This window comes from Procambarus clarkii, chromosome 22, assembly GCF_040958095.1.
Source record: "Procambarus clarkii isolate CNS0578487 chromosome 22, FALCON_Pclarkii_2.0, whole genome shotgun sequence".
Classification (NCBI taxonomy): domain Eukaryota; kingdom Metazoa; phylum Arthropoda; class Malacostraca; order Decapoda; family Cambaridae; genus Procambarus; species Procambarus clarkii.
Window position 1 is genome coordinate 41,567,863 of NC_091171.1, and position 13,511 is coordinate 41,581,373.

General features: G+C 35.0%; 1 protein-coding gene across 18 annotated transcripts in view; it reads right to left on the bottom strand.

The window, feature by feature from the left end:
- Positions 1–6,817: 6,817 nt before the first annotated feature.
- The window catches only part of Zir (dedicator of cytokinesis), an 89,297-nt gene continuing 82,603 nt past the window's right edge, over positions 6,818–13,511 (bottom strand). For 11 of the 18 annotated variants that reach the window (XM_069328883.1, XM_069328881.1, XM_069328884.1 and 8 more), the window contains 2 exons: positions 11,056–11,212; positions 7,202–7,279 (listed from right to left, as the gene is read on the bottom strand). In XM_069328883.1, coding sequence (XP_069184984.1) covers positions 11,104–11,212 — 109 coding nt within the window. In that variant the 3' untranslated portion in view covers positions 7,202–7,279; positions 11,056–11,103. Of the gene's footprint in view, positions 7,280–11,055; positions 11,213–13,511 lie in introns of all 18 variants that reach the window. The other 7 variants (XM_069328889.1, XM_069328888.1, XM_045745221.2 and 4 more) reach the window with 3 other exon arrangements.

The window sequence follows — 13,511 nt, forward strand, 5'->3', positions numbered from 1 at the left end:
TTGAAGCACAATACTGTATATACATAATGAATTTGTAAGTATATAAAAAACATGTACAGTAAACAAAAAATACGGAAATAAAAAAAACTAATTCACTTACCTTTTAGCAGCACAGACAGGTCTTGGTAACCCAGAGGCAGCAAAGTAGTGTTAGTCCTACCATCTGTTCAACTTCTGTAGCCACTTGAACTGGCCTTGAAGTTCCCAATGCCCATGGTTTATGTCATTCTTTCAGCTACATGCAGTAGCTATATCCCACCAACAGGCTGTAGAAACCACTGGTAAACAGTATCAGCCAAATCTTCATTACCTAGAAAATCTCAGTATATTTGTACCACCACTTCTCTCTTTTTTTTTTTTTTTACTCAGACTCCATGATCTGCTTCTTTTGTTTTTTTTAATGTCGTAAACTATTAAATCTTTCAGCCACTTGCATCCTCACCTGCGATTTCACTTTGGTAATAACTGTGCCTTCTTATCCATGCCTCGTGTACCAATACTACTTTTACTGGATGACATAGCTGCAACTTGCACATAATGATACAGTACATTCAAAGAAAAGCTAGTGAAAATGCTGGAGTAATATGAGGTCAGACCTTGCTTATGCATAGGAACAACACATGGCTGTCTCCCCCCCCCCTTCTTGCAGTAGATCTGGACGTCACAGACAAAATGACAAAACGTTTGTGCAATTTACAGAAAAGTGCATACAATTAAATTAACTAATTAAAACTACCTTTATCATTGTCGATAACTTCAACTTCAATTATCTCTGAAACCAGAGTTTCAACTTTGAGAGGCTTCTAAAATTCCAGTTTTTGACCAATTCTCACTATTTTGACACATTGAGTGCTCAGCTGTCTGACCACACAATGGTGCTGGTTCAATTGGTGATAGTTCATATTTTTTATTCGAAATTTAAAATGTGAAGTTTCCAATATTCATTTTAAATTTAATTTTGATTCTCTTGTTTTTCAAGTTGCACTGTGATCATTTAGACAAAGTTTTAGCACTTGCCTAGTTGATTATGCAAAAAAATAATTGGAAAGTGTTTATGCAAGTTTTAAAACTTATGTTAAATTATTTTTTGTCTAATCATATACAGTATGTATGTATTGCATGGTCTAAGGGTTAGGGGGAATGTGTAGTTACAGCCACAATTGCATGGACTGTTGAAATTCCCATCATACAAAGTGTATAAACATCGTAAGAAAATGCCATTGCTGTTTTAGATATTACAGTACCTTTTTCTAACACCTAAATGTGTAAAATTCTATAGAAATCAAAAATAAAATGCTATGATCCTAGGCTACCATATTTCTACATTTATAAGTTGATTGTATACTATGTAATCACCAACAGGATAATAAATTTTGAAATTTAAAATTCCATACCTTTTAGAGAGGTGGGAGACAAAAACACAAGACAAATACGAGGGTTGACTAAAACGATTAACAGTCATATAATGATATAAAATGATGAACACAAGGAAATTAAAGTATGCACATTACTGTACAGCACTGTGTACTCTTGGTCAGACTAATTTTGGACACCCCCACCTGGCCTATCCAACATTCTGTTGCATTGAGTGCAAATATACAATATGTAAGAAAACATTGCACTAATTCTTAAATTTTAAAGATTGTCCATGGCTGGTGAATGAAAAAGTTGCCACGTTCTGAATGCTGTGTTAAAAAAAATGTACGAATCAATTGATTTTTAGCCCCATTTTAGTGCAAGAAAAGTATGTGGCAGAAGCAGTGTGGTGCAGCCAGGGTGGTAATACTGTAAGGTTTTCCTGTTGCACCCAGCCATCCTCCTAATGTTTCACAAATCTAGGAAAAGCTTTAAAAATAAATTGATTTCCATGGGTCTTTCTCAACCCTTTCTCCTGTCGCTTGGGGGATCCCTGTCAAGTGCTCTGTCCTGTGCAGGTTATGTTAGGGGTTTTCTTCTAGTCTGTAGGGCTGCTCTTACCAGGTGGTACTTCAAGTATTTGCCCCTTTTCCAGGCGATCATTCTGCAAAAAAAGGGCCACGTAGAGGTGCTCTTCATAGATTGTTTTCAGCCAATCCCAGTTTCGTCAGGTTTTGTTGTAAGGAGCCTGCTAGGCCTTCCATAAACAGCTCTGTAGGATCCATCTGCCTGGTTTCGTTGCTGTAGTCGCCTCTTGTAACACCTGTGTTCTTGTGCGGAAGGCTAGTTTATGCCCTGCTTGTTGTAGAACAGGTTCTGGGTAGCCCCATCTCTGAACTTCTGCCATAGGTCTGGGAGTTGTAGGTTCAAGGTTTGACACTCACTGTTGATGAGTTTTAATCTCAGGGACTCCCCTCAGAAACTAGATTTCTCAAACAAAAATTATGAATAATTGTTAGAAAATATGTGCTGTACTTTGTTGACAAAGTCAATGTTTATAAAGCACAATAGTAAAAGGGTTAAGCCAGTTTCTTAATCATTCCCATATAGTGGATATAAATAACAGAATTTATTAAAAGCTTTAATGCATTCGGGTAGAAACCGAAACATAGCATAGTACAAATCACAATTACACTACAGTATCCTAAAATAGCATATGTTACAGAAAGGTAAATTGACTATTTACTTACATCATAAAGCTCTCTACAAATATTTTTCAAAATAAAAACTATAAAAGGTAATTATGTAACATCTTTGGTCAAAATGGAAGAAAATAATAAAGTAAAATATTATTGCATTGTAATTCATGATCAAATATTAGTTATCTCCAATTGAGATTATCAGTATTTAAATGATATACATAAGGAGGAAATAGCTTAAGATTACAGCTTAAAAATAGTGACTATCCAAGATAATGACTACTATTTTATCCAGTTACAGCAATTTGTTTTACAGAGAAAATACAAAACATGGCACAATACTAGTACTGTAATAATAATCATATTACTCTTGTCTTTAGATTAATTTAGTTCCTAATATTATTGTTTGAAAATAGATTCAATACCAAAATGAAATGGAAACCTTTTTCAATTAGAAATAATTATCAAAGGAGATAAATTTCTGCAAATAAAATTATAAATAAGTTACAGTATATAAATTTTATGAGTTACAGTTTTTACTCACTAATTAGAATTAATTGGGGCAGAGTCACATTTATGTTAAATGGATATTTGGTTACCTGAAGTTTTAACTATTCAATACATATTACAAAAACAAAGATATAATGCAATAGAGAGAACACAAATTTCCACGAACATTAATAAAATAATTGGAAAAGTACATTCATATAAAATAATTAAAACAAAATAAATGGAGCATTTATCACTTACACTGGATGAATAGAACAGTGGCTTCATCACACTCAGATGACCATACAGGAGGCTACCAGTAGCTGCACTTACTGGCTCTCATGTGTTTATTGTCAAAGGTTTGAAATTCTTGTGATCTAACTTCTGAAAGTCTTTGTGGGTTGAAGTGAATGTTCTCCAGGGCAATCCCCCCCACCCCCCTTCCTAATGCCAGTGTTACAATGCAGAAAAGTTTAAAAAGGTTTCCTGTGGTGCCGTTGTGAAATGTTGACCCTCTTGACTCTTAATCGACACAGAAGAACCTTATCTTAGGGAGCAACCATGTGAGAGATCAAGTCTGTAATATATACCTTATATTTCTGCCATAAGACAAATTGTTATAATATTTTTAAATAACAATTACTTTTATTTCATTATGCATTTTTAATGTTTTACATTTACTTTGGTACTTTTGAATACATAGGCTAGTGGCACTGGCTATGTTAAACCAGTCATCTGCTAAACTTTAAAACAATCTAAATGTCATTCCAGTAATTTTTACAAATAATCAAAATCAAATATTGCTCATGCTTTCCCAAAATTCCAGACACAGTACAAACACTGGCCTTCCATTAGATTGCATCCAATATACTCAGTAATAGTTTAGTAATTCAGTACTGTTACAGGAACCCTTACCAGTTGCTAAAAACAGCAAAGACCTCTCTTAAATGTAGAGAGATGCTAAACTTTTACTGAATTATTAAAATTAAAACAAATACTGTATACAAATTAATGTACTGTACTGTAATTACTAAACCATAATGCTCTTGTAGGAGGCAAAATTAAAGAAACTGAAAGAATAATTAAAACTTCTCAATACGTGCAGGTGTAATAATAAGCCAACCATAACCAATAGTCGTTATATTATACTAAAGCAAAGATGCACCCAGATACACTGACATTATCTAATACTCGATGACTCATCATATCCTCACCACGACCATCAGTCACCTCGATATGTATTAAAATATTAAAGCTGTTGTGTTTTTATTGTACGTGCATATGTACTCCAACGCGTGCACATGTGTGGTATCTCATAGCCAGCACCATATTTCTTGGCCTAGTATACAAGGCCCAATTTGCCTAATAAGCATAGCGATTTTCATTACTTTCAAGTATTTCATTCCAAATTGGTTTATTCTAATTAATATTATTATATTATAACATGAATATGAAACATGTCCTGACCTAGTTAGGTTTGGTAAGGTTTGGTCAAATTTCAACATTAATTTTAACTCAAATTAACAAAAAGTTCAAATTATATAATGTACTGGAAAGCCTTTTCCTTCCATAAGAAAAAACTGAAAATATCGTATTTCTGGATAATTCGGCTTCTTAGGCAACTTGGCGTTTTAAGTACAACATATGTATGTCATATCTAATAGTCAGAACTGCGCTACTTGGCCTAGCATGTAAGACCCGATTTGCTTAACAAGCAGTGATTTTCGTTATTAATCAATACAGTAAACTGGAGAAGGTGCAAGTGCATGCTACAAAATGGTTTCCGTAACTGAAAAACAAGAGTCGTTACGAGAGGCTAGAGGTGTTAAATATGGCAAAACTTTAAGATAGAAGAAAAAGAGGAAATACGATCACCATAAAATAATAACAGGAACCGACCAAAATGACAAAGAAGAATTCCTGAAACTGGCAACATCCTCCTTGTGAGTATAAGAAATATTGTGAGAACAACCTTGGACATCTTCAAGATAAAAACTAGACAGTTTTCTTCAAGAAGTGCCGGACCAATTGGGCTGTGGTGGATATGTGGGCCTGCGGGCTGCTCCAAGCAACAGCCTGTTGGATGAAGCTCTCACAAGTCAAGCTTGGCTTCAGGCCGGGCTTGAGGAGTAGAACTCCTAGAACCCCATCAAGCAGAGTGGTAGATAGTTGGAACAAGCTAAGTGAGAAGGTGGTTGAAGCCAAAACCGCCAGTAGTTTCAAAGCATTATATGACAGAGTACTGGGAAGACAGGAACACCACTAGCGCAGTTCTCATCCTGTAACTACACTTAGGCAATTACACAAATATATATAACTAAAGTTCAACAAGTCCACTTTTTAATGACTCGTACCAAATTTAAACAAAATACAGTGTAAAGACAAATCTTTTTTTTTATTTTTGTATAAACACAAAAGTATACAGTGGAACCTCAGTTTTTGAATTTTTAAGTTCTCGAGCTCAATTTCTTTGAAAAAATCAACTTTGTACTCGAGGTGTGCCTCGGTGCGCCAGTTTGTCGATACACGTATGGGCCGACTGAGAGCGTAGCGTGCTTCAGTTTACCAGTGTCCTCAGCATATGACGACCATGCTAGAATTCCTTGTGAAGAATTTCATTGTTTTTCAGCTTTTTTGCTTTCTGAACATAAAAGTTCTTATTATATATCATGCCATGGGTTACAAGAAAGTCAGTGGTAAAGTTCAACCTAAGAAAATAGTTGTGAGGATGACGATAGAGGAAAAACAAGAGATCATTCATAGTGAGACAATATGATGTCTCACTACAGACAAGTATTAAAACGTAGCAAAAAACAACTATCTATAGACAGATAAGACAAGCAAGCAGTGAGCCTCATCCAGGTCCTAGTGGTATGCCTGCAAAACGTAAGAGAGAGTAACCCAGAAAAGTCATCACTGCTGTTATAATGGAAGGGGACTTCCCTTCCAAACACTAACACATCTCCTCCTCCCCCCACTTTCCTCACTGTCTTCCATACGCCAACAAGAGTCCTCAATAAAGGCAAGATATATTTGAACATACTGTAGTACAAAATTTAAGTAATAGAATGTATAAAATGTATTTTTAAGTTAATATTTTTTGGGGTGTGAAACGGATTAATTCAATTTACATTATTTCTTATGGAAAATTGATTTCAGTTTTCGAACCGTCTCTGGGAACAGATTAAATTCGCAAATGGAGGTACCACTGTATTTAGAAAAAATTATTTACATTTCTACTTCTTTATAGAAATTTATAAGTTGGTCATTTAACATTGCACATTAGGAAGAATGATACTGGAATGAATTACCCATAATTATTTAAAGGTAAAACGTATTTGTTCTTACTTGAAAGATGATAATTTTAACACAAAATTAAAAAATAAGGCAGTGATTCGGAAGAAAATATAAATCCACCATCAGTCTATGGGGATTATACCTAATTCATATAAGTTTGACAATATTGTACAACGAAGCCTTTCATAATGTGACTCTACAATGACGTAATGATGTTTTCCGTTACAAAATAATGTGATGCAAAGAGCCTCACCTTCTGAGACGGAAACCCTTGTTGAGATTCATGAACAGTTTACCATTTGTCAAAATTTGGAGTCATGAGTAGCATACTTCATAGCCAAAAGCACACTACAGTATTGTAGTAATAAAAGAAAGGAAACTGTGCTACAGAAAAATATAATCATTAACACACAAGTTAAAGTATGACTACAATAAGGAAATAAAATATATAAATTTGTGTAAAATAAACTACTTAGGCTTCAAAATTTTAAAACAACATATTGTACAGTATTTTGAAATTCATTTGGTCCATTGTGTCAGTCGTTTATAATAAATCTAAATATAAAAGCGTAATAAAATATTCGTACAAACTCTTGAATAAATTAACAATACACATTCATTCAAACTACTAAATAAATTAACAATAAAATTTTTACATTTTTTATGGAATGAGAAAACCAATGATTTCTATTAAACATTGCGGAACTTATCATCTTAAATTACAATGCAATGGTAAGTTTGATCTACACTATAATATTCATCATTTACTTTGAGAATGAAGTTACTAGATGCAACACAATTGCAATTACAGTGTGATCTGCATCTGTAATGAACCGATTAATTAAATTGATGTACATGTCAGATCTTGAGTAACTCTTCTGTAGATGCATCATTCTTGATGACAAGAGGTCGGTCTTGGCAACTTCCATTCCTAGTCACTGGAAAAAATTTAAGTCCATTTTTTTGATTCTAGTAAAGAAAATGCAGTATAGACAAAATACAGTAGTTTAATAAGTGGATTAGAAGAACAAAACAAAAATTTGTTAGCCAATTAGTGAAAATGACACTTTTTATTTAGATTTAAAACGTTGTTGCCTGCACTTTAATTAGTGGCAAATAGTTAGTTTTCCTAGAACTCACTAAGCTCAACAGGTCATCTTGTGTTTACTTGTAAATATATTATTAGCTGAAGCTTGATATATGACTTACACAACAGTAGATTTCAAGAATCTTGTCTTCCTTATTAATTATTCCTTACTAAATGCATAAAAGTAACAGTACAATGCTGCATTTACTGTTGAATTTGAATTAAATTTGTAACCAAAATTACAAGGAAATATTAAGTATTTACCACTTTTCTTTTATTGAAGGTAATACAATTACAAAATGTATAAGCAGAAAAATGAAAGGCTAACACCAATTCTGAAGACATAACATTTTAAGGATGCTAATTATGAAACTGGCAGTGTATATAGCAAGTGTTTTACAGCCAAAAGTATTATCAATTTCATTAGTTTTAGTAAACTGCATAAAAAAGCATTTTATATGGATATTATTTTCAATTAACTATCCAGTAAAACCTCAATCCTCCGGGTTTTGAGTTTCTGAAATTCAACTTTCGGTGCACAGTACTATAGGGCAGTAGTAATACAAGCAAAAATGGTACACATGAATTATGTCGGAGAGGTGCCACTTCGTGCAAAAACTAAATATTTTAAGATGACTAGAACTTCTCATAAGTTGCTACTGGCAAAGAAATGCACAGATAATATGGTGTATTTGTATTAGAGAAAATTTTGTCATGATTACAAAGTTTAATCAAGTTGATTATGAAGGATTAAGGTAGACTGTGTGTGTGATGATTGGCAAAGTAAAGCACAGAGTGCACATTGTCCTAAGGAGATGACATGACTTCAGTGACAAGTAACCTACACGAATTATACTATGAAACAATTTTTGGCTTGGGCAGTAAGTGTTATTTTCTAATTGCTTATGCCTCCAAAGTATAGAAATTGGCTATTATTTCCCCTCAAACTTTGCTTAGTCCTTTGTCTCAGACAGCTTAGGGAAGACATCTTGAAGGTTGCTTGAGGGGTTGCCGACTCCTTATCTAAGGCTGACACACATTGTCACGGCTATAGATACGATGATAAGAAGATACCCATAGAAGGGGCCAAGAAAATGTAACCCAGTTATTAGGAAATATATCCATGTCTTTTTTAGCCACAGTAAATTGTAAACACTGGGTGCACACTAAGACGGCTGGCACTTGACACACGATACTATAAAAGCAACATAACAAACCAATGGCCCTGCACAGAATTAAGTAATTAATTATCAAAAGAAGGCACCAAACCGGGAAGGCTGCACAGAATTAAACATTCCAGGGATGGCCAACACCACTTATCCTGAAGAAAGGTAGCAGTGGATCCCAGTCATGCACCAGACTTGTGGATAAGCTGCTTGGTTGGCCGAAACCCCAGACCCCTTGGGCCACCATCTGGTGATGTGGGGGCATATTATGATGGGAATTTCACACAGTGTTGAATGGTTGCATTATTTTCACCAGTTAAAAATTTGTCCAAGCAGTTGGTTGTTTTCAAGTGCTTTGGCTTTTTAGTGTGTATTGTCTTGGTGCCTGTGGTGATCTCTGATCTCTTGGTTCCTCTTTACATCTTTGAGCAAGCCAGATTCTGGTCCCGGTCTCAGATAGGTGTTTGTACGTCTACCTTGAGGTTATCTTGAGGTGATTTCGGGGCTTAACAACTCCGCGGCCCGGTCATCGACCAGGCCGCGATCATATGATCATACTTCATAGGATCAATTCTATATTATGACTGCCGAGTTCCTTGTCCGAAACTCGGGAAGGAATCACACTACAGGTACTTATAACAACGACTCTGTTGTTGGTGTGATCCTCCAGGAAGTAAAATACTAACAATGCTAATTGTTTGCTAGTTTTTTTTTTTAATTATTAAAATATTTCTGCTTTAATTATAAAGCTTTAAAATTTTACTTATGAAAAATTTATGCAACTAGAAGGGAAGCCAATGTCAATAAGAGCTATAAATTGGTACATTACTTTCAAATAATTATTGCCTATTTCCTTGATAATTGTCAACTTGTTTCTTCTTTACTGTGTTGTAAGTAATTTGTAATGTATCGAAGATACCTGTACATTCAAAATTATTGTGATAAATGCAGGAGAGGAGACGACAATATCTGCACCATACAAAACACCATCATTGTACCAAGTAACCTGTGAGCATCATACACCTCTCGGCAACTAACCTGGCAAACACTTTTCCCCTCAACGTGACTCTGAACAATGAGTTACAGTTAGTATATGAAGCTTTGTTCATATACGAAGTTACTCAATTATCCTGTCAATACCACATATTGTCAATTATGAAGTACTGTACAAGTACCAATTCAAAACAGCTGTACCACTTGCTTGAGTGAATGTTGCTACATTAATTTGCAGGCTGCTCCAAGTAACAGCTTGTTGGACCAAGTTATCCAGTCAAACTTGGTTCTAGGCCAGGCTTGAGAAGTAGGAGAAATCCCAGAACCCCCTCCAGGTATATGTAACATTCCGTTATAAAATGATAAATTTGTTACAATGAACTTCCTCAACTCTGAATGGTGTAATTAAGTCGAATGGCGTAAACAAAAAAATGAATACTGTAAATCCAAAAATTTGCTGAAATGCATGTTCTTAATTCAGAATTCCTGTTATTTCTTTGCTACCCATTTCTTGTCAGTTGTAGCCAGTTCTTTTCAGTATGCTTGTGCCAATGCATCTATAACTTTGCTATGCTTTTCTTTAAATTATAACTTCACTCAATGTAAACCGTTTACAATACAATCTGTCCATGTATCAATTGTATATGTTTTAAAGCCATTTTCCCTCTGGTAACACTCCAGCTTTAAAGGGATGACTACATGCAGATTTTCTCAGCCTTTCATTACTAACCAACACATTCAACATACTAGTCTAGCCATTAATTGCAAAAATAAAGCCAACACCATTTGTCGCTTGCAGTGAGAAACCAGAAAGTGTGAAAAGAATGAGAAAAGCTTTTAGCAAACACACACATATATATATATATGTGGAAAAACATGCAATATAAAAAGGGAAAAAAGAAAGATGAACACTGGATGAATAATGTTTATGAAAGAACAGTAGTGCTTCTATGAATAATGATTGTCGGGTTATAATTTTAATCTCAAATTTCAGGAAACTGATTATGCAATACAAATAAGAAATTCACTTCACTTTCAATTGAGGGTTATTTGTCACTTTAATTTTAATTAGAGAGCCCCTGCAACTCCTTGTATTTTATATGTAAGTTGCATAAATATTACAACAGCATTACTTAATCAGAAATTATAAGTTACAGTACAGTACTGTACTTCGGTCAGGAGATAAAAAGGGATCTTTAGAGCATTCAAAATTCAGGTAACTGACATAAGTTATTTCAGTAAGTCCATTCACTGTCAGCACTTCTATTCAGCTTTACCATCAAGAAATATCCAGAATTTTGAGGTTTTACTGAATATATTTTTATATCAAAGTTAATTTTATGTTCATAAATCATTTAGTAAACTGTATATTGCAATTAATATTTCTTTATTTTGCAGAATTTCATAACAATAAGAAAAATGTATAAACAAAGATAGTAAGTAAGTATTCCCATGCTAAGCTACTTACTGTGCTGTGCAACCCTTACTAAAGTGCGATTACTAAACGCTGGCATCCCTAGCACTCCGTCCCAGAGGCTAACCCTGGGTCAGAGTCTGCCGAGCCTCCAGACACCAGAGTTTCCCCCGAGCTCGTGCTCCCAGCAGAGTGACGCCAAGATGTCACTCTAGGGTTAGAGTGTTAAATCAGAGTACTATGAATTCTTAGTTAAGTTCTTATCTAGAAGATATACAAGAGGCACTTGATTAATTAAAAGCCATAAACAGTACTGGACCAAATATAGAGAATAAATTTATTTTTGTGAAACAATGTTAAAAATAACTTTCAAAACCCACAGTGGAGACAAACTAGAATTTCCGTGCATGAAAATACTCTTTATAATGATCATCTCATAGGTGCTCAAACAGTTAATCAAATGACTCTTGTGAATATGTTCTCAATGTGGCCACAGGTTATATGCATCTGTTCACTGTTGTTCAATTGTGGAATTTGTGGTTTCTGAAAATGGATTAGTTCACTAGAAAATAAAACTGACTGATAAAAGAACAATTACTGTACTGTATAATGAAAGACAATATGGGGAAAAAAGCTATAATTTAGAAGACAGTATGTACTGTATTATTACATGTAATTAGTTTTATTGTCAACACAGCAAATATAATTAATATATTTAGAGGTACAGTATGCACATTTTGACTTCGCCCAAGTGGTGTCAAAAAGAGATAAACATACAAGACAAGAAGACACGTAAACACACGCATGCACCGCCCATCCAAGCCATTCATCACAAAGAAGGTAAACAACAACATATTAACAAAAATATTTTAGTTTTGTTTTGCAAGACCTGAAACAAAAATTCAGGCAATTATCGCAAAATAATGAAGAAGCAAAAAGTTTCCAACAGTAATAATAACAGAATTTTAAACATACAGACCAACCTCTTATTACCAGTATCTAAGGTTTCCATCTCTGCCTACCAAAACAGCTTTACAACAATACAATGAATTGTGTAGTTGAGAGAATGTGTGTGAGAGTTTATGTGTACTATATATGTATGTACAACTGCCTATATGCAGTTACAACAGCTACATCTGTGTTGTCCCTTCTTTAGGTATTGATAAAATATTTTTAAAGTTAGGTGGTATTGGAACATGTCATCACAGATGCCTATTTCAACCAATTACCCGTATTTAAAAAAAAAAGTTCCCAATATCATGGATTCTCACTCCACTGGAACCTTGCTTAATAGAAAATCTGATGTAATAGGAAAATTCTGAACTGGATAATTAAGATAAATCCAGATATATGATTTTGGTTACTGACTGTAATATTAAAACATTTTATTTGAACCTTAGAATTTAGCTGCTCCCTGAAGTGAGTTTCCACAATGTCCTTGGACACGGGTCATATTATCAGGCAGAAACGACACGGCACAACACTGCACACAACTGTCAAACATATCTGCAGGGTCATAATGCGCTGATGGAGTCACCAAAGAAATCAATCAAAATGTCTATCAGAGGTCAATCCATAAGAATAGAAAATTCTTCCAATCAAGAATCTAAACAAGGAGGCTTTTAAGGCCACACTCACTGCCTATGTGAGACCATTATTTGAATATGCAGCTCCAGCATGGAACCCACAACTTGTGAAGCATAAACAGAAACTTTGGTACATTCAGAGGTTTGCAACTAGATTAATACCAGAACTAAGAGGCCTCAGTTACAAGAACAAGTTGAGAGAACTCAACCTCACAACCTTAGAGAAGAAACAAAGAGGGATATGTTTACAACATACAAGATAATGAAGGGAAAAGGTAAAGTGGAAAAAGGAGGTGTATTTATATAAAAAAAAAAAAAAAAAAAAAAAAGTAGGGCAAAGGGACATGAATAGAAGCTGGACGTGCAATCGAGTCAAGCAATGTAAGGAAGTCCTCATTCCCTGTACGGCTGGTAAGCCAGTGGAATTTGTTGTTGAATCCAGTTCCATTCACAACTTAAAAACAAACATGATAAAAACATTAATATTAAGAGGGGGTAATTAGCATGTGAGGTATCAACTGCTAGAAGGTGGGGCATATAGAGCTAACTCTCACTTCCCTGTAGTCACTGATAGGTACACTTGTGCTTAGTGGTCCAGACCCTGCTGGATGGGGTTCTGGGAGTTGTTCTACTCCCCAAGCCTGGCCCTGGGCCAGGCTTGACTTGTGAGAGCTTGATCCAACAAGCTGTTGCTTGGAGCGGCCCGCAGGCCACACATCCACAATAGCCCTGTTGGTCTGGCACTTTTTGATGAAAACTATCTAGCTTTCTCTTGAAGATGTCCACATTAGTTCCGGCAAAAATTCTTGCATCAAAAAGTGACCCACTAACCACCAGATGGCAGCATCTCTCACGCCCCAAGATCCACTGACCAGAGCCACTCCATATACTTCCCAACAGTAAAGTATAAGCTCTGCACACAGA